The sequence below is a fragment of the Callithrix jacchus genome, chromosome 5 (genome assembly GCF_049354715.1).
Source record: "Callithrix jacchus isolate 240 chromosome 5, calJac240_pri, whole genome shotgun sequence".
NCBI classification, from domain to species: Eukaryota; Metazoa; Chordata; class Mammalia; order Primates; family Cebidae; genus Callithrix; species Callithrix jacchus.
The window spans coordinates 10741641-10760790 of NC_133506.1; the positions used below are offsets into that span (position 1 = coordinate 10741641).

The window sequence follows — 19150 nt, forward strand, 5'->3', positions numbered from 1 at the left end:
GTCCCTTTTCAGTTTCGATGCAGCCAATCGCTTCTGTCTGCTTAGTCCATGGGGCATTTGTCTAGCCAGTCCAGGAGGTGCCATCAGCTCCAGGTGTCCCTTTTGCCCACAGTTGCTGCACACGGGGCACTCCCCTGAGCCTCAGAGCCATATTCCTGTTGCTGGTTGCTGGCTGCCGCTGTAAGCCCCTGACCAACCAACAAATGACCAAGCCAGAAACACGGCACCTTCCCCTGTCCATCAAATCCTCCCCACCCCATATCCTACCATCGGTAGTCCTCCCACTACCCTCCATCCCACCAGTGCTGCCCCTGTCCTGTAAACCCAGGATATGCGGGATAGACAGGATGGTTCACAAGTGGGAGCCTTGGCCTCCCACAGGCAGCTTCCATCTGAGAGTCACAGGGCCCTTGGCTGTCACCCTGATGACCCTTCCCTTACCCACTGCTCTCCACCAACCATAGCGCCTTGGCAGCCCCAAGCCCTTATTCCTCTGGACCCTTGCACATGCTGTTCCCAGAACGCTTTCCTTGCAGGTCCCTGGAAAAACGGCCATGCAAAGGCCTCACAGAACTTCCATGTTTCACTGTTGGGCCAGCACCCAACAGTGCGAGGTTGGAGGTGACAGCCCACAGGTGGCATTCCACAGACTCTGTCCCTTTCATTCCACTTCTCCAGGGAGGGCTTCTCCTCCCCACAGTTGGGGTGGGGATGGGGTGGTGGCAGCAGGGACAGAGGTGACACAGCAAGCCTAGAAACAGGAGCTTTATTCTCTAGTGTGCCTACAGCAAGTTCCTTACACAATCAAGGAAATGGTTTCTCTTTCAGGCATCGACTCTTTTATCAAAAGAAAATCCATCCTGCTCAGTCCCACCCACCCTGGGCAGAAGCTGCCCTGAGCAACGCTCCTGACCCAAAGCTAAAGGATAATGGGAGGGGGCAGGCACACACCACTGCACCCCTACAATGCCCAGATGCCCCAGGCCTGAGTCAGCCATGAGAGACCGGAGCACAGAGCAGCCACCCACACACCCACAACTCCCCTCACAGTCCCAGAGCCAGCCTGGGAGCATGTTGGGGACTGGCGAATGGGGTGTGGCCAGGGCCTGTCAGTCAAGGCCTGTGCTCAGCATCCATGACATCCAAGTACTTGGCTTCAATGATTCGGGGCAGCAGGAGATAACTGCGGGGAGGAAGGCACAGGAGGAGAAGCCTGGGTCAGAGAGAAGGCAGTGGGCACCCACCCAACCTCCCTCTCCCGCCTATCCCCAGTCCACTCACTCTCCACCCCTAGGCTGGGCTCTTGCCCACCAGCCCACCGTCCACCCCTAGGCTGGTTCCCTTCTGGCTGCCCCCACCCCAATTCACCCATTCTCCACCCCTAGGCTGGTCCCCTCCTCCTGGCCACCCACCCCGGCCCGCCCATTCTTCACTCCTAGGTGGGACCCCCTCCTCCTGCCCACTGCCCCCGCCTGCCCAGTCTCCGCCCCTAGACTGGACCCCTCCTGCCCACTGCCAGCCACTGGTACCGGATGGGGATCATGGTGATCATGATGAGAGGAAAGATCATCTTCATGTAGGGCAGGGAGCTCATGCCGAAGGCACACAGCAGCAGCAGCTGCAGCACCTGCAAGCCCGTGAAGTAGTGGATCTTCCTCTGGGGCACCCTCCGGATGTAGTGTGTTGGGGGGTACGCGGTCTGTGGGCGGCAGGGACTGGGTGTGAGTGGGCATGGGGTTGTGTCCCCACCCATGCCACTCCCTCGCAGGGCCAAGCACTCACCTGCTCCTTGAGCAGCAGGGCCACACGCTGGACTAGCTGGTTGCCATCAAGGGAGGTGAGTGCGATGTAGAGAAAGAGGCCGTAGAGCACAGGCTTGGGGATCCACTGCAGTGGGACAGGCAGCAGCAGCAGGGACAGTCCCACCAGGATGCTGGCGCCCAGCGAGGTCAGCCGCGTCTCCTTCACGTTCACAATCCTGTGGCGCCCCAAGGCTGAGCATCACCTCTGCACCCCCATCCATGGGCCTCATCCCATGTGGCCTGAGGCTCCCCGCTCCTCAGGGTCCCACAGTTCTTGCCCACCTCACACTCACGTCTCATAGATGTGCCCATTCTCCACGCGCTCCTCCACTAAGGCCAGGGCCCGCACGTGCAGCGGAGAGTGGGGGTAGGCGGCATGGATCCAGGGCAGCCCAAACAGAGACAGCCCCGTGTTGATGATGGCGAGGAGCAGGAGGTCCCAGTGGTAGGCAGTGCCCTTCACCAGCCTGCAGCAGACGGGTCTGGTGGACAGAGCCCCACTCCCTGGGGCTCAGGCCATGCCCACCTCCGTCCTCACCCACCCTCCACACCTGTTCTCCGGTGCATTCACCAAGGCGGCCACCAAGTTCTGCTCGATAAAGAAAAGCATGGACAGCAGGAAGCCAAGGCCCATGGCGCTGCTGATGGCCCTCAGGGACAGCGACTGGATCTGCGCCATCGCAAACAGGCTCTCGCTGGGATTGTAGCGGAACTTGCTCACTGCAGCAGGGGAAAGGCTACAGCTATACCTGCAGCACCTGGGAGCCACCCCACGCCACCTGCCGCCCAGCCCCAACTTACTCTCGATTTCCCGGAAGCCGTGGGAGCTGATGAGGGAGAAGACGAGCACTGCGATGGGCAGGGCGCAGTCGGACAGGATCTCGCGTACGCAGGGGTGCAGGTAGGGGCTGGGGACAGCGGGTGCGTGAGCACAACCTTCGGCCCGGGGGGCCCCTGCCCTCCCTGCACAGCCCCTCACCTCTTCTTGAACTGGTACAAGGTGTAGCCCAGCCAGAGCGTGCCCAGCATGATGAGGAGGCTGAGCACGGCGGTCGCCTGGCCTGAGTGCGTGGCCGAGGACAGCTCTGTGGGGCTGGCCAGAAAACTGGCGTTGAGGGCAGTGTGGAAGCTGGCGTTGAGGCTGGTGCCAAGGCCTGACAGGCTGATCAGGGATGGAGTCCTTTTTGAGTGGTAGTTGTCCAAGTGATGCCCATAGTAGTACTTCCAGAAGACTGTGGACACAGACCCACAGGCCTCAGCCCTCTCCAGCGTGTGGCAGGGAGGGGCCCTAAGGGAAGGGGCCCTGAAGGGAGAAGGCTCCAGGGGTAGGGTGGGGGGAAGGTGGGGAGGACCCTGTCTGTGCACCTGCACTCCTGCTCACTGTCCCTGTCCCATCTGTGACACCTCATCACAGTCTGCCCAGTGCCTCTGCCCCCACTGCTGATCCCATCTGGGGCGGCCCTGTCACCCTCCATCATGGGGGGCTCTTCCCTCTGCCAGTCCATGGCTTCCAGAGCACCGCACACTTGACCACGGGCACACGCTCAGCTTGAGCTGGTCCCATCTGCCCCTAGCCAGGCCGCAGTGCAGAGCCTCCCATCTTGGCTGAGTGCCCCGTGCAGCAGGTGGTCCCTGGCCAGACTCACTTTTGACCATGCCCTTGACAGCATCCAGCACGAACGTGATGGAAATGAAGAGGGCAATGATCTCCTCTGTCGACCTGCCAGGAGGTGATGAGCCTCATCAGAGCGAATGTCACCGGGGGTGGGTGGGGCAGGCCTCCCTGAGCCCCTGCAGGGTCCCCTGCCTCCTCCTGCCAGGAAGAAAACCAGGGCCACAGTCCCTGCCCGAGTCCATCCCAGCCCCTTGGGGTAGCGATATGGTGGGGGCACCCCCTTGCCCTGTGGTTACAGGGCCTGATGCTGGCATGAGGCTGAGCCAGATGCCATGCCTTGAGGGTCCCAGCAGCTCACAGAATGGCCAGTCACCTCTTGAAGAGACTCATGACCAGGCTGAGGTTGAGAAAGGCATAAAGTGTGAGGAAGAAACTGTTCCACAGGCCCGTCCATGCGTAGAAGGAGTTGAAGTCCAGGTTGTAGTCATCACAGATGACACGAATCACTGCAGGCAGGGGGCAGGGGGGGTCAGAGCCCAGCAGGGATTAGGGGTCTCAGGTATCATCTCCCTCCTCAGCCCCCACTGCACCCTGGATGTAGAGCGCCAGGGGCGCGGTGGTCAGCAGAATCACCAGCGGCTGCCCGGAGAAGAGCGCGTAGAGCAGGCCTCCGATGCTCTGCCCGGCTATGGTCTTCTGCACGTCTGTGGGGGTGGGGAGGTCAGGCGGGTGCCGCAGCGCAGGGCCCTGCCCAGCACAGCCCCACCCACCACCAACCCCTCACCGATGGCCCCTTTTGTGTTCTCGTCATTGAGGGACCCAAAAGCGATGGTGGGCAGGAGGCAGGCAAAGTAGAGGAACAGGGTGGTGGTGATGTATTTGCCCACAGCCTTGTTTTTCCCGATAATGCCTAGGAATGGGGGATGGGGCAGAGTTTGTTGAGGATGCAGGATGGGCACACATGTGGCCCAGTGTTGAAAGCAGTGGTCCAGATGTGCCCCGAGGCCACATACCGTCAGTGAAGTCTAGGGGGTATAAGGGGAACCTGCGTGCAATGTCCTCCCGGATGCCCTTCCCGAAAGGGACAAAGTCCTTGCACTTCGGGGGCTGTTGGAGAGAACGGAGGGCCTGTTAGCCCTGTCTGGCCCCTGCCCCCACCAACCCTGCTGGCCCTTGCCGGGCTCTACCCTTGTACCTCATGGTGTCTGTGGGCAGGGAGGGAGACTGTGTTGTGTTCCTTCATTCTCAGCGCCACTGGGCCGTGGCTCACCATGGTGAGCAGCTGTCTCTGTTGCACCAAGGCCTCCTTGAATTCCTCCTCTGTGTGGGTCTGTAGGAGCTTCTGGCGGAAGGCAATATCCGAGAACATGGTGGCAAATGTGCGCGCCACCTCCATCGCGGTCTTAGTGCTTTTCTAGGGGTGGAAGATGGGAGTCACATCCACCGCCCCTGTAGAACAGAGGAGGCTCTGCACAGGCCGAGCAGGTGGAGGTGCTCTCCCCATGAACTAGCAGCAGGTTTTTTGTTTTTTTGAGACAGGTCTCACTGTCACCCAGGCTACCCACTCACAGCTTATCATAGCCTTGACCTCCCAGGCTCAAGCAATCCTCCCACATCAGTCTCCCCAGGAGCAGGGACCACAGGCATGCACCACCATGCCAAGGAATTTTTAATTTTTTGTAGAGATGAGGTCTCACTATGTTGCCCAGGCTGGTCTTGAACTCCTGGCCTCAAGCAATCCATCTGCCTAGGCCTCCCAACGTGCTGGGATTACAGCTGTGAGCCACTGTGCCCGGCTCCTGGTAGCAGGTTTTATTCCACAAAGTTCAGGCATTAGTGTACTTTGCCATGATTTCAACCAGGCCAGTAGGATCACCAGAACTACCATCGAGCTATAGTTTTCTTATAAACTCAGGATTTTTTTAAACTTAAGAATTACTCTTGTCCTAAGCAACAAAAGTCTGTGTAATCACAGATAATGAAACCACAATGGAGAAAAATGTTTACCCAGCTACATTTTCCCAGTGGTATTTGCACTGTCTGCTGGTTTGACTTTCAGAGCAGCTCAAGCCCATCAGGTCCTCTCTCTCTTGCTTGGCCAAGGTCAAGCCTATCCATGAACCATGAGCCCAGTGTCCAGCCCTCATTGCAGCAACCTGCTCATCTAGCAGCAGCGTCTGTCCCTCTGTGGCTCAAAGCTGTAGTCCCAGGACACTGTGCATGTTTGCCTTAGAAGAGGCCCATGCTTCACCGTGGCTCATGCCTGCAATCTTAGCACTTTGAGAGGCTGAGGCAGGCAGATCACTTGAGGTCAGGAGTTCAAGACCAGCCTGGCCAATATGGTGAAATCCTGTCTCTACTAAAAATACAAATAATTAGCTGGGCTGGAGTTTTTGGGTGGTGCTCACCTGTAGTCCCAGTTATTAGGGAGGCAGAGGTTGCAGTGAGCTGAGATCACACCACTGCACTCCAGCCTAGGCGGCAGAGCGAGATAGTCTCAAAAAATTAAAAACAAAAACAAAACCTCAAAAGAACAGACCCATACTCCTGAGAGGAGCCCGGTGTCAGGGCCAGGGCTTCGGCCTCAAGGCGCCAGGCTTTAACTCAGCTCTGGCTATTGCTCCTTCTGTCTGGGCACCCTGTTGGGGGTCACTCCCTCCAACCCAGGGACTGCCCTTCCTCTGTCACCAGCATAGTAGCATTTGGGAAGGTTCCCAGCATGTCTGAGATCCCTGGGAGGGCTATCCCCCGAGCACCCCCTTTGCCTACAGAAGGCCAGGGGCAGAGGCATGAGAAGCCAAGGGAAGCTGAAGCTGAAGGCTCTGCCAAGGCCTTGGGAGGGGTCCTGGCAAACATCTGTTGAGATTTGTTAAATCTTTTTCCTTAAAAGACCCCCAAAATCATATCAATTCCAGCCCCCACAAAAAGCATGGTGTCCCAGCCAGTGGGTGTGTGGCCTAGGAGGGAGCAGGGACTCTTAGCCAGCAAATCACAAAGTCAGCCAAGTTGAAGAAGGGCTGGGGGGGCAGGCAGGCCAAAGGAAGGCCTCATGTTTGAATAAGGATAGTGATCAAAAGCATTTCCTTTCAGTCAAGAAGGAAATACAACCTCTGGGCACCCCCTGGGGAAATGAGGACTTGCCGGGTCGAGCAAGATGTTTCTGATATACCCGTAGGGCCGAGGTGGAGGGAGGGGTAAGGATCAGGCCTTCAGAGGCCAAGACAGGTGGGAGGAGCCCCCAGGAGAGGTGGGTAACCTGGGACCCTTCTTCCTCCCCAGGACACAGACCCTAAGATCCCCACTCACCATCTTGGGTGGGGCCAGCACCAAGATGACGAACCGAACCTCACAGGAATTCTCCCCCCAGTTCTGTGGGCGAACCAGGCGGCTGATGCACACGTGCCGCTTCTGTAGGGCCTTCATGGTGCAGCTGGCAGGGGTGGGGAAAACACAGTGACACTTGCGCCCTGGGGGGCTGGGGCTCCCCCACCTGGAACCCCTTCAACCTTGACCCCTGGTGACCTCTGCTGGGGAGGGAAAAGAAGACCAAAGGGGATGGAGTGCTCCAACCCTCTTCTACCAGGTTGGATGGGCGGCCAAAGCCCTGGCACTCACAGGTGGGCCGGCTTCTGTAGGGAACAGGGGACACGGGATGCCCAGTTCCGCTGTAACAAGAAGGGGGGGGGCCAAGTGGCCTGGCAACTCACATGATGCAGAGCCATGACTGCTGGTACTGCACCCCTGTGACTGTGGCGGTGACCCCTTGAATGGTATCTGACAGCAGGTGGACTGAGGATAGAGCGACAGGGAGGGTGGGTCAGTGGCCCCTTCCGACGCCCCCACCGGGGCTTGGGAGATCAGCCTCACCTTTACCCTGCATGGGCGCCCCGGCGTCGGTGAAGAGCATGGCCATGAGCAGGTCCAGGTTGCAGTTGGGCTCCGCGTCGTCAGGGTCCTGGGCAAAGCGGCGAAGCATAGCCCGCAGCACATTATCCAGGGAGGTGGCCGGCTCGTCCAGGATGATGCTGGCCTGTGCCAGGAAGCCATCTAGGTCGCGGTGGGCACGGATCTCTTCCTTGAAGTTCTTTAACTTCAGGTACTGAGGGGACCCCAGGGACAAAACCACACGGGCCCATGAATGAGATGCTGTCACCATCTGGCCCCTCCCACCCAGCGGGCTGCAGCAGCCTAGTCCCCAGCCCTGGGCTGGACTGAGCTCCCTGTTGAGCTGCTCCTGGAGGCATGGGAAGAGGGGAGCAGCAGGAGGACTCTCAGGGAAGCCACTGCCTCAGCCCCCAAGTAGAGACCCCAGGACCACCTGCAGGATGGGCCGCTCACCTTGCGGGAGGTGTGCAGGAGCACGCAGCCACCAGAAGTCGCTTCATTCTCTGCTGGAGAAATACAGGGAGGGCTGAGGGTGCTACTTGCTCCTTAGGTCTTAGTAAGGCGGGTCCCACCTTCCCAGGCCGGTGTCCTCCCCAGCCTGCCCCTGCTGCAGCCCCCATACCAGCGTTGGCGGCCTGCATCTCCAGGTCGACGTTGACAAAAAAACGGATGCTCTCGCCAGACGCAATGGAGGAGTTGACGGTGTCAAAGCCCTCATCCCCCAGGATGTCCTCTCGGGCATCACAGCTGTCATCTGTGTCACACTTGTAGTAGCCTAGAGACCCAGTGACCCCAAGAAGAGACCCCCAAGAGCAAGAGGGCCTGGCTATTAGTGCCACACACAGCAAGGAGGGGCTCCAAGCCCAAGGAACAGGGACCCCTGGGCTGTCCCACTCTCGGGCCGTGGTAAGAGAGGCCATCTCACAGGCCAGGAAGGCAGCTTCTAGTCCCACACAGTGACTCTCCGGCATTCCCCAGCTGCTGGGACCAGGACCCTGCACAGCTCTGACCCTTCAGTGTGAGAAAAACATGTCCACTCCAGACACGTCAGGGCCAGCATAGAGTACAAGAATGAAGAGAGGGCTGGGCGCAGTGGCTCATGCCTATAATCCCAGTACTTTGGGAGGCCGAGGCGGGCGGATCACAAGATCAAGAGATCGAGACCATCCTGGCCAACATAGTGAAACCCCGTCTCTACTAAAAATACAATTAGCTGGGCATGGTGGCACGTGCCTGTAGTCCCAGCTACTTGGGAAGCTGAGGCAGCAGAATTGCTTGAACCTGGGAGGCAGAGGTTGCAGTGAGCCAAGATTGCGCCACTGCACTCCAGCCTGGCGCCTGGTGACAGAGTAAGACTGTCTCAAAAAAAAAAAAAGAATGCAGATGAGACTTCCCAGCCTGCCCCCCACCCTCCCCAAGTAGGGGACACAGGGAAGACAGAGAAGCTGCGGTATCCATGTGACACACACACACACACACACACACACACATACACACATGCTGCCTGTGGGCACAGGGTCTTAGAGCTCCTCCTCAGGAGGGCAGGTGGGGAGAAGCATCAAGGCTGAGACCCAGTGCAGGTATCAGACAGCCTAGGAAGCAGGAAAGCCAGGGAAACAGCCAGGGGCTGCCAGGGGAGAGGACCCCAAGGCCTAATGTCAGCCCTGCCTCTGTTGTGCCCCTCCCTCATGGAGAATGAGGGTATGTCCTGGCACCTGGGGAATGTGGGACCCCAGAGCTGAGAGCCTGCTCCTCTTTCTCTTGGTCAGCCTCTCAACTCCTGCAGCTGGTTCACAGCACAACCCTCTTCCTACAGGAAGATTTCCTGGTTACATGCAAAATTCTTCTGCCTAAGCCCCGCCGCGATGGCTCCCTGCAGCCTACAGATCACAGCCTGAGCCAGCCCTGCTTCCCCTGCCCTGACCACTAGCTCCTCAGGCCAGTTGGTCAGCACCCCAGGCATGCCAGGTCCTGTCCTCCAAGCTAAAGATTTTCCTCCCTGGAGGGCCTTTTTTGGAACCTCCTCCAGGAAGTTCTCCTAGGTCCCTGCCTCACCCCTGGCCACTGGCAGCTCTTCCTGTCTTGTGGGTCCCCTAAGGTTCCCTACTGCGGGTACTCCCAGGAAGGGGCCGCTGTAGCCCAGACCCTACCGATGCCTGATAGACACCTGTGCAGAAACAGGGACAGGTCAGCAGCACGCCTACACCTGCCAGGGAGTGACTCACCCTGACTCATTTCCACTCCCGCCACCAGTTTCCCTGGTACATCCCAGGCCCTGTTCCCTCAGTGTCCTGAGTTTAACCTGGGCCCCTTCTAGGCAGGAGGCCCTAATGCCTCCTGAGTCAAAGCCTCCAGGGACTGGTGACCCCCAGGCCCAGGTGTACACTACCTCCAGAGCCCAGAGAAGAACCATTCGGTCAAAAGACATCCTCGCTGCTTTGGTTCAGCTCCCTGTGTCAGACTTGCCTTGTTGAAACTGTCTGGTTCCTCTGGCCCCAACTTGTCCCAGCCTCCCCTCTGCCCCTCAACCAGCACCCAATAGTCCCTGGCACTGCCCTTCACACAGCCCCATTCTTCCCCCATTCTTCCCAATGCCCTGAGCCTTAGTGCTCAGGTCCCCTAAGTCAAGGACTTGCCCAGCTGACACTACCAGGTCCCCAGAGGGCTCCTGTAATGCCAAGTCTTCATCCCAGCCCCATACCTATCCTGCCCACCAGCAGCCTCACACAGAGCCCCCACGTCCTGGGGGCCCTGGGTAAGGGCGTATCAGTCCTGGGTTTACGCACTGCCCCAAAACCAACCCTCGGATGGCCAGGCCACTCATGGGGCTGGGCACAGGACACAGCCTGAAGCCAGCCCGGAGACATGGGGAAGAAGACAGCTGGACTGGTACAAGGAGGAACAACAGAAAGATGCCTGACATATTGCAGCACAGAGGCCTTATATTTCTTTAAAGAGACGACAGCCGCCCCCCGCAGAGCTGAGTAATGACAGAGAGATGGGGCATACAGAATTCTTGCCCCTAGGCTAGTCAGATAACAGGCCACTGTCACAGAAAACCTTGGGGAAGAAACCCAGAGGATCCACTTCGTCCGTGTAGCCCAGGAGAAGGGACAACCTGCCCTCCCAGGTCCACCAGGGACCCACCCATGTCTAGCCTCCTGGAGAGTGGGAGCCAAAAGCATTCCAGCACTAGAGTGGTCCAACAGGCCGCCAAAGCCACAGGACTCTGGTGGGTGAGCTACACACCCCGGAGGCTTTTGCCAGACAAGCTCTCTGCCCACGCACACTCCCTGAGAGGTACTCACTTGAATCCTCGAAGTATCCATTCCGCGACATGGTGGGAGAGTTTTCTGCAAGGGAAGCCGAAAGGTCACCAGCCCCATGGACCAGCCCTGGACCTCCTTCCTGTGTGCACTTGTCTTCCCCGCCCCACCCCCGCCACCCCCACACCTGGCCGATTCCTTCACTCTTCCCAGGGATGCAACCGGGCCACCCTGGGGAGAAAGGGAAGCAGTGGAGGGGGCCCCATGAGGAGCAGGGGAAGCCAGCTTTAATCTCAGAAATTCAATTCCTTAGCCCATCTGCTAGGGGCTGCCCAGGCGGGCCAGAGGCGAGGAGGGGAGACGTTCTCGGGATGTCTTCCCACAGAGTTAGTGCCAGTACCATGTTCGCTAATCCAGGCTTTCCTGACAGAACCCTGCCTGGCTGCAGCGAGAGGAAGGCACTGGGCCGGGGCGGGCCTCAGGCGACCTCTCCGCACATCACTCCTCTCCCTCTCAGACGGGTACCAGGGGCCATGAACGCCCATTGCAGGCGCAGTTCCCCCGACCCCCGACACGCGCGCGCCCGAGGTCACATGCGGGCAACGGTCTCCTGCCCTGGGACCGCATCCCGGCGCCTGGAAGGCAGAGCCGTTTGTCCAAAAGGGAGAACAATCGGGGGTGGGAGGAGTGTCTGAGGGACACATGGGTCAGGGGAGGCTGTGCCCTCCCCGGGCCGGGCCCCGGATGGTCCCGGCTGTTTGTGGCTCGCTGTCAGAGGAAGGAAGCGACAGGAGGGGCCGCGTGCACAAGAGGAAAGCGCCTCCAGATTCGGAGACCCCGGGGGTCGGGGCGCAGGATGTGGATGTCGGCTCGAGGCGGGAGCCGGGGACATATCCAAAAGTGGGGGGTGGGGGCGCTGGGGCACGTCCCAGGCCGTGGGAGGGACAGCGGCCGAGGGCGACGAGGGTCTGGGAGGAGTGGGCCGGGGCACACCCCGCTTCAGTCCCCGCGGCCCACGTGCAGGTAAAGGGTCGTACAAACCCGGGTCCTGGCAGGGACCCGGGACTGGCCCTCGGGTGTCAGAGCGAGGGAGAAACCGCTGTGGCCGCGCAGGGCACGGTTAGGGCGCCCGGGACCCCTAAGAGCGGAAGACCCCACCGCGGCGCCGGGCGGGAAGGTGCCCGGGCAGAAGGTAAGAAGAGCCCTTCCGAGGCGGCGGCGGGCCAGGCTCCCAAAAGCTTGGCGCTCGGGGTGCTGGGAGCCCCACAGCTCCGCCCTGCTCACTTTGGAGCTCCCAGCCCTCGAGCCGCTCCATCATCTGTTCAGACCTGGTAAGAAATTGAAGACGGCGAAAGCAGAGCCCTAATGAAACCAAGCGCGCAGGGGCCGCGAAGCCGCGCCTGGGCCTCCCGCACCCTCGCTCTCTTCCCCGTGGCTGGGATCCCCGCAGCCGTCTCGCCCACTCGCCCAGGCCCGCGCAGGCCAACGGCATCCGCGCTCTCCTGGTGTCCCCGACGGCTCCGCGTCCCCGCCCAGCCAGCCTCAGTGCCGGAGACCCGGGCGGCCTGCCCCGCGCCCCCGGTTTCAGGCACCCACCGCACGGCTGGAGATGGAACACACGCCTGGTGGCCGCGGCCATGGCACACTCGCGCCCTCACGCCGGGGCTCCTCACGCCGCGCTCCGGCGCTTCGGGACCCCAAACTCTGCGACTCGGGCGGGCCAACGGCGGGAGCCGGTGACACACCCCCGCGCCGCGCCTGGGTCCTAATGCCGCTCAGACGCCCCGCCCGGGGGCGGGAGCCAGAGCTGCCAAGAGCTGGACCCGGCCGCCCGCCCCGCGCCCCCACCCGCGGGAGACTGCTCCAGCAGGACTGGGCTGCTCCCCGCCGCCGCCGCTGCTTGGCCCGACTGAGTAGACCCGGCTCCTTCGAGCCTGTGCGCAGCAGACCCGGCGGACCCAGCGTCGCGGGGTTAGGGACTGGGCGGGGCCGGGGAGCTTCTGGGAAGACGCTCGACGGGCCCACGGGCCCGCGGAGCCGTGCGACTGAGGCGGACCCCCGGGAGGGCTTCCCCCGCGTCCGCTTTAAGTACGCGGCCGGCCCCTGTCTCCTCCTTTCGGCTGGGGACCTCCGCAGGGCCACGCCCGCTGGCTGCCCCGCCTCCTGCATTTATCCCCGTGGCTCTGGCCGCAGGTCCTCCTCCTCCTCCTCCTCCAGGAAGCGCGCCCCGACCGACTCGACGGGCCGGCGAGCAATCCCCGAGCTACGCCCTGACCCGCTGAGCCGGCGCTCTCCGAGCTCGGCTGCTTTGGGTTTGCTCGCTGCGAGCCTCGCAACTTCTCTACCGGCCTCCTCGCGATCTCGGTCTTCTCTTACGTCAAGGTCATGGTTCGCAGACTCTTCCCTTCCCAAAATGGCCCCAGCGCCCTGTCCCTTTTCCTGGACCTGCCGGGGACTCGCCTTCTCGGGCGCTTAGTCTCCTGCGAGTGTGGGTGCGCGCGCTGCGATGGGGTCTTGCAAATGCAGCCGGTGCGACGAACCCCTGGCCTGATCCACGGTGGCTTCCCAGTAAAAGGCTCCGCAGCCCTCGTAAACGGAACACAGGGCTCCGTAAAGCGCTAACCAACCTCCCGACCCCTCCAGCCGTCAGCGCTTTCCGGCAGCCGCGCTGGGACAGAGTCCTCGGCCACTGTCCCCAGCCATCGAAGAGGGACGGGGGGCGGGGGCAGGCCGGAGCAAACCCATTTCTGCTAAGGAAGGGCTCCTGGCGCTTTGGGGAAGCCTCAGGCATAGATTGGGTGAGGCAGGCCGGCCCATTCCCCTCCCGGCAAGGTAAGAGCGGTTAGGAGCCGAGCCCTGGAATGCTCCTCTTGGCGACTGATGGCCTGGGGCTGTGCGACGGCCCGAGCACACCACGTTCCTCCGGAGCTACTCCAGGAGGTCTTGTGGAAGATCCCTACCCCAAGACTTGGGGCTGACCATATGCTATTTACTCAGGGGTGACTCTGGAGAGACACAAGGTCATACTGCACACCCCTTGGGACCTTCTCTAGACGCCCTCTAGCTAGAGCTCCAGTCCAGGCACTGACTCCCGGGTGGCCTGTGGAGGCTGAGGGGGAGCTGAAGGACACAGGCAGATGTCGTCCCTGGAGCATGGCTGCATGGGTGGCATGCAGGCTGGACCCCTGAAAAGCCACCTTGCCACCCCCAGCCTCTGCTATCCGGGAATGCCTTGGTTTCTGCATCTGCCTCCCACCAGCTCCCAAACACCTTCCAACCCACTTGTTCCAGCAAAGCCCCTGGAATGGAAGGCGCTTCCCCTTACCACAGCCTCCTGTGCCCTCCTCAAAGGATCTCTGCCCACTGAGGAAGGAGGAGCCCACTGCCAAGCCTCCCCCAGACTCCCCCAGTTGGCTATGGTCCCCCTCTGTCCCCTTCCTGGCTGTCTCTCAAATGAACTGGCACTGAGCCCTTCTCTTTTTCACCTGTGCTCTACCTCTGCGGTTCTGTTCCGTGGGCCCTCCTGAAGGGAACCCCTGAGGCCCATGCCCCTGCTGCCTCCAGACTGACCCTGTTTCAGAGGCTGTTTCCTTCAGCCCTCCCACCTGCCCCTGTCCTGTGTGGATCAGACACTGAGGCCAAATACAGGCGCCCCAGATCTCCTGGGCTGTGCCCCACTGGGTCCTTACACAGGAAGGTAGGTTGAGGGACTCAGATGCAGGCACATACTCTCCACTCATTCCCTCCCTTGGGGTCTCAGACTCCACTGGGCTGTGGATAGGAAACTGTGATCCCTGGGTTCCACAAGGTGCACTTAACAGTTTTCTACTGTCCTGCCCTGATGCCACTTACCTTGCCTGTGGATTGTAAAATCTGGGGTGAGAAGTAAATGTATGAGATCTCATTTTTAGGCCAGGCGCGGTGGCTCATGCCTATAATCCCAGCACTTTGAGAGGCAGAGAGAGGTGGGAGGATTGCTCGAGCTCAGGAGTTTGAGACCAGCCTGGGCAACACAGAATTTTAGTAGAGAAATCCCATCTCTACTGAAATTACAAAAACTTAGCCAGCATGTTGGCACTCTCCTGTGGTCCCAGCCACTCAGGAGGCTGAGGTGGGAGGATTGTTTGAGACAGGGAAGTCAAGGCTGCAGTGAGTCAAGACTGCATCACTGTAGTCCAGCCATGGTGACAAAGGGAGACCCTGTCTCAAAAAAATAAATAAGTCTCATTTTGAAAACAAACAGGCCAGGCGCGGTGGTTCACGCCTGTAATCCCAGCACTTTGGGAGGCCGAGGTAGGCGAATCACAAGGTCAGGAGTTCGAGACCAGCTTGGACAACATGGTGAAACCCCGTCTCTACTAAAAATACAAAAAGTAGCTTTGCACAGTGGCAGTATCATAGCCAATGAGGTTTATCCAAGGCGCGATTATTGCTAATTGAAAACGTTTCCCAATACCCCGCTGTGACGACTTGCAGAGAACAGTCTGCACTGGCCATTTTGACAGTCTCTACGGAGACTGATAAAAAGGAAAAAAGAAAAAAAGAAAAATACAAAAAGTAGCTGGGTGTAGAGGCAGGCGCCTGTAATCCCAGCTACTTGGGAGGCCGAAGCAGGAGAATCACTTGAATCCGGGAGGCAGAGGTTTGCAGTGAGCTGAGATCGCACCACTGCACTCCAGCCCAGGCGACAAAGTGAGATTCCACCTCAGGCGACAAAGTGAGACTCCATCTCAAAACAACAACAAAAATCCAAAACATTTCCTTAGAGCCCGTTCCCCTCCGGGTGCTGCCTTATCCCTCAGCTACATTTAAGAGGAAATTTCTTCAGAGCTCCGTGCCCCTCCTGCTACGTCTCTTCAACCCACTTATACTTGTCTTTTGTCCTCACCACACCACTGAAACTGCTGCGGCACAGGTCACCCTAGCTTGGCTTTCTTGCCCTCCCTCCAGCAGTAACTAGTGCCATACAGGCCCCTTCTTTCCCTTTTATTCTATTATTATTTTTTATGGTGTCAGTGTCATTTGCCAAGGGGCTCCCTTTTTCTTTTCTCTTCTTTTCTTTTTTTCAGACAGTCTCACTCTGTCGCCCAGGCTGGAGTGCAATGGCGCAATCTTGGCTCACTGTAACCTCTGCCTTCTGGGTTCAAGCAATTCTCCTGCCTCGGCCTCTTGAGTAGCTGGGATTACAGGCGTGGGCCACCACACCCAGCTAATTTTTTGTATTTTTAGTAGAGACGGGGTTTCATCACATTGGCCAGGCTGGTCTTGAACTCCTGACCTCAAGTGATCCATCTGCCTTGGTCTCCCAAAGTGCTAGGATTACAAGCGTGAGCTACAGAGCCTGGGGGCCCCCTTTATCTTGCAACATTTATTTCTTGTCCTCCCACCTCCCTCTGACCCGGCACTCAACGTTGGCCTGCCCAGATCTTTCCCTGCATCCAGGGCTCTCCACCAGCCATGGCTGACTGTTAAATGTCACATCTCCTGTCCACACACCACAGGCTCTTTAGCCCTCCTCCCCCCATGGCTAATAGACAATTCAAATGAAATTCAGGGGAAACAGGGTTTCTGACCAGGCACCTGTACACGCCTGTAATTCTAGCACTTTGGGTCACCTGAGGTCAGGAGTTCGAGACCAGCCTGGCCAACATGGTGAAACCCTGTCTCCACTAAAAATACAAAAATTAGCCAGGCATGGTGGTGCATGCCTGTAGTCCCAGCTATTAGGGAGGCTGAGGCGGGAGGACCACTTGAACCTAGGTGGAGGCTGCAATGAGCCAAGATCACGTCACTGCACTCCAACATAGGTGACAGAGTGAGATGCTGACTTAAAAAAATAATTGGCTTCTGAGTCTACCATCCATCCAGCAGCCCCAGACCTGGGAGTCAGCCCGACTCATCCACATCTAATCCATGAGCAGATTTTCTTCAAATTAGAGCTAGAATCCGCCCACTTGCACCTCCAGCCTGGTCCATCATCTGTCTGACTGGCCCATTCTCTACTTTCAGCGGCTTCTCCAACACACAGAAAAGAAAAATGCCAAACTCCCTGCTGTGGCCTACATAGGGAGCTGCTGTACAGCCTGGCCCCTGCCTAGTCCCCCACTTCATCTCACACCTCTTGCTCCCAGGAGAGCTCTGCTCCAGCCACAATGGCTGCTGGGGCTGTTCCTCCATCCACCAGCCTGCAGCCCCTGCCTGCTTCCAGAACTTGATAGTCTGTAGGCTGGAATTCATGAGCTCTTACTCAGAATGGAAGCTCATTCCATTTTGCAGGTCTCAAAGGCCTTCCATGGCCACACCATCTAAAGCAGGTTCCTGCTGTGCTTCTGTCACAGACCTTCGTGGCCTCTAGCTCTGTAGCATGGCCTCCTTCATCCTTCTTACTGTACTGCTGGGTCCTGTCTCCCTGTGAGCTCCCAGAAAGCAGGACTGAGTTTCTCCTCAGCCAGTGCAGCACTGCATATAGTAAGGGCTCAATAAAAACAAAAAGTAGGCCAGGTGCAGTGGCTCACACTTGTAATCCCAGCACTTTGGGAGACTGAGGTCGGTGGATCACCTGAGATAAGGAGTTAAAGACCAGCCTGGCCAACATGGTGAAACCCTGTCTCTACAAAAATATCAAAATTAGCCGGCATGATGGTGGGTGTGTGTAATACCAGCTACTTGGGAGGCTGAGGCAGGAGAATCGCTTTAACCCTGGAGGCAGTTTGCAGTGAGCCGAGATGGTGCCATTGCACTCCAGCCTGGGCGACAGAATGAAACTCCATCTCAAAACAAAAACAAAAAGTAAACCACGTGCAGTGGCACATACCTATAATCCCAGCTACTAGGGAAGATGAGACAGAAGGATCCCTTGAGCGCAGGAGTATTGAGACCAGCTTAAGCAACATAGGGAGACCCACTCATCTCAAAACAAACACAAACCCAAAGGAGCATTAAAGGCAGCTCCAGCCATCTGCCTGCCTTGGCCTCCCAAACTGCGATTACAGGCGTGAGCCACGGCAGTCAGCCAAGTCCTTTTTTTTTTTTTTTTTTTTTTTTTCAGAGAGTTCCCCTTTTGTTGCCCAGGCTGGAGTGCAATGGCACAATCTCAGCTCTCTGCAACCTCCGCCTCCTGGGTTTAAGAAATTCTCCTGCCTCAGCCTCCTGAGCAGCTGAAGTTATAGGTGCCTGCCACCATGCCCAGCTAATTTTTTTGTATTTTTCTTAGAGACAGGATTTCACCTTGTTGGCCATGCTGGTCTCGAACTCCAGACCCCAGGCAGTCTGCCTGCCTTAGCCTCCCAAAGTGCTGGGATTACAGGTGTGAGCCACCAAGCCTGGCCGGCTAAGTCCTTTAATGTCTACCTCAGGTCTGCAGCATCCTGGCTGCCATAGCCTTCCTTGGACCCTTGACAGGTGTGGCTTCCCACACCTCGCAGCCAGCAGCTCTCCCTGAAGACACTGGGATTTTAGCAGCCTCTGCTGCCTTGACCATCATTCTCAGCCCGTGGCAGCCCTTTTCCAGCTGCAGCTGCTCTGCCTCCTCGCTGTTCCTGGGGAGGAAAGTTGCTGTTTCCAAACTCTCTCTCTCTGAGTGAGGACTTGTCAACTGTAATGGTTACTTACTTATGGGACCCCATGTCCAGCTCTGAACCAGGCCAAGAGGCTGGGCTCAGCTGCCAACTGAATCAACTGCCTGATACTCCCTAGTGGTCCACCTGGACCCCAGCAGCCATGCCAGTCTCCTGTTCCCCTCCAAATCTTTAAAAATTTTTTTAGACAGGGTCTTGCTCTGTCACCCAGACTGGAGTACAGTAGCACAATCACAGCTCACTGCAGCCTTGACCTCCTGGGCTCAACTCATCCTCCCACGTCAGCCTCCCAAGTAGCTGGGACTCCAAACAGTGTCATCATGCCCAACTAATTTTTTTTATTTTTAAAATTTTTGGAAGAGACGGTCTTGCTATGTTGCTCAGGCTGATCCTGAACTCCTGGTTTCAAGAGATCTCAATCTTAGGCCGGGCGCGGTGGCTCAAGCCTGTAATCCCAGCACTTTGGGAGGCCGAGGCGGGTGGATCACGAGGTCAAGAGATTGAGACCATCCTGGTCAACATGGTGAAACCCCGTCTCTACTAAAAATACAAAAAATTAGCTGGGCATGGTGGCACGTGCCTGTAATCCCAGCTACTCAGGAGGCTGAGGCAGGAGAATTGCCTGAACCAAGGAGGCGGAGGTTGTGGTGAGCCAAGATGGCGCCATTGCACTCCAGCCTGGGTAAGGAGTGAAACTCCGTCTCAAAAAACAAAACAAAAAAAAGAGATCTCGATCTTTGTTTAGACTGTCTTCCCACACACCGTAACTGTTCCTGTCTCGTCGGCTTTTGCTATTTTTTTTTTTTTTGAGACAGGGTCTCTTTCTATTGCCCAGGCTGGAGTGCAGTGGTGCAATCTCGGCTCACTGCAATCTCCGCCTCCCGAATTCAAGCGATTCTCCTGCCTCAGCCTCCTGAGTTGCTGGGATTACAGGTGCATGCCACCGCACCTGGCTAATTTTTGTATTTTTAGTAGAGATGGGGTTTCACCATGTTGTTCAGGCTG

General features: G+C 58.2%; 1 protein-coding gene and 1 non-coding gene across 20 annotated transcripts; one reads left to right on the top strand and one right to left on the bottom strand.

The window, feature by feature from the left end:
* Positions 1 to 750: 750 nt before the first annotated feature.
* Positions 751 to 13170, bottom strand: SLC4A11 (solute carrier family 4 member 11). Of its 19 annotated transcripts, none has more exons than XM_035302800.3 (21): positions 12165 to 12628; positions 11853 to 11896; positions 10611 to 10655; positions 7925 to 8077; positions 7756 to 7808; positions 7285 to 7516; positions 7125 to 7206; positions 6724 to 6847; positions 4613 to 4831; positions 4431 to 4524; positions 4202 to 4327; positions 4008 to 4121; positions 3791 to 3923; positions 3449 to 3522; positions 2782 to 3034; positions 2604 to 2710; positions 2354 to 2522; positions 2096 to 2269; positions 1783 to 1978; positions 1530 to 1699; positions 751 to 1183 (listed from the first exon to the last, which is right to left on the bottom strand). In XM_035302800.3, the coding sequence occupies exons 2-21, from the start codon at positions 11884 to 11886 to the stop codon at positions 1114 to 1116; spliced, it is 2622 nt and encodes an 873-aa protein (XP_035158691.1). In that variant the 5' UTR covers positions 11887 to 11896; positions 12165 to 12628; the 3' UTR covers positions 751 to 1113. The 19 variants fall into 19 exon arrangements, 17 of the variants coding, with proteins under 17 accessions (XP_035158691.1, XP_078227384.1, XP_035158693.1 ...); XM_078371258.1 differs by having other exon boundaries at positions 7125 to 7191; positions 12165 to 12281; XR_013535084.1 differs by lacking the exons at positions 11853 to 11896; positions 12165 to 12628 and adding an exon at positions 11897 to 12033 and having other exon boundaries at positions 2085 to 2269.
* Positions 13171 to 14943: 1773 nt separating this feature from the next.
* Positions 14944 to 15085, top strand: LOC118154159 (U4 spliceosomal RNA). Its single transcript, XR_004744057.1, has one exon. It is a non-coding gene; the product is annotated as a U4 spliceosomal RNA (small nuclear RNA).
* The last annotated feature ends 4065 nt before the right edge of the window (positions 15086 to 19150 follow it).

What these genes read in the sequence shown, in the direction of transcription:
- SLC4A11 (XM_078371256.1), bottom strand. Translation starts at nt 12,207, where the DNA reads ATGGCCGCGGCCACCAGGCGTGTGTTCCATCTCCAGCCGTGCGGTGGG. An exon ending in TCCTGCACACCTCCCGCAAG is followed by an intron (nt 7,517 to 7,755) that starts GTGAGCGGCCCA and finishes GGGTCCCCTCAG; the next exon opens with TACCTGAAGTTAAAGAACTT. An exon ending in TGCTGGCCCCACCCAAGATG is followed by an intron (nt 4,832 to 6,723) that starts GTGAGTGGGGAT and finishes TTCCACCCCTAG; the next exon opens with AAAAGCACTAAGACCGCGAT.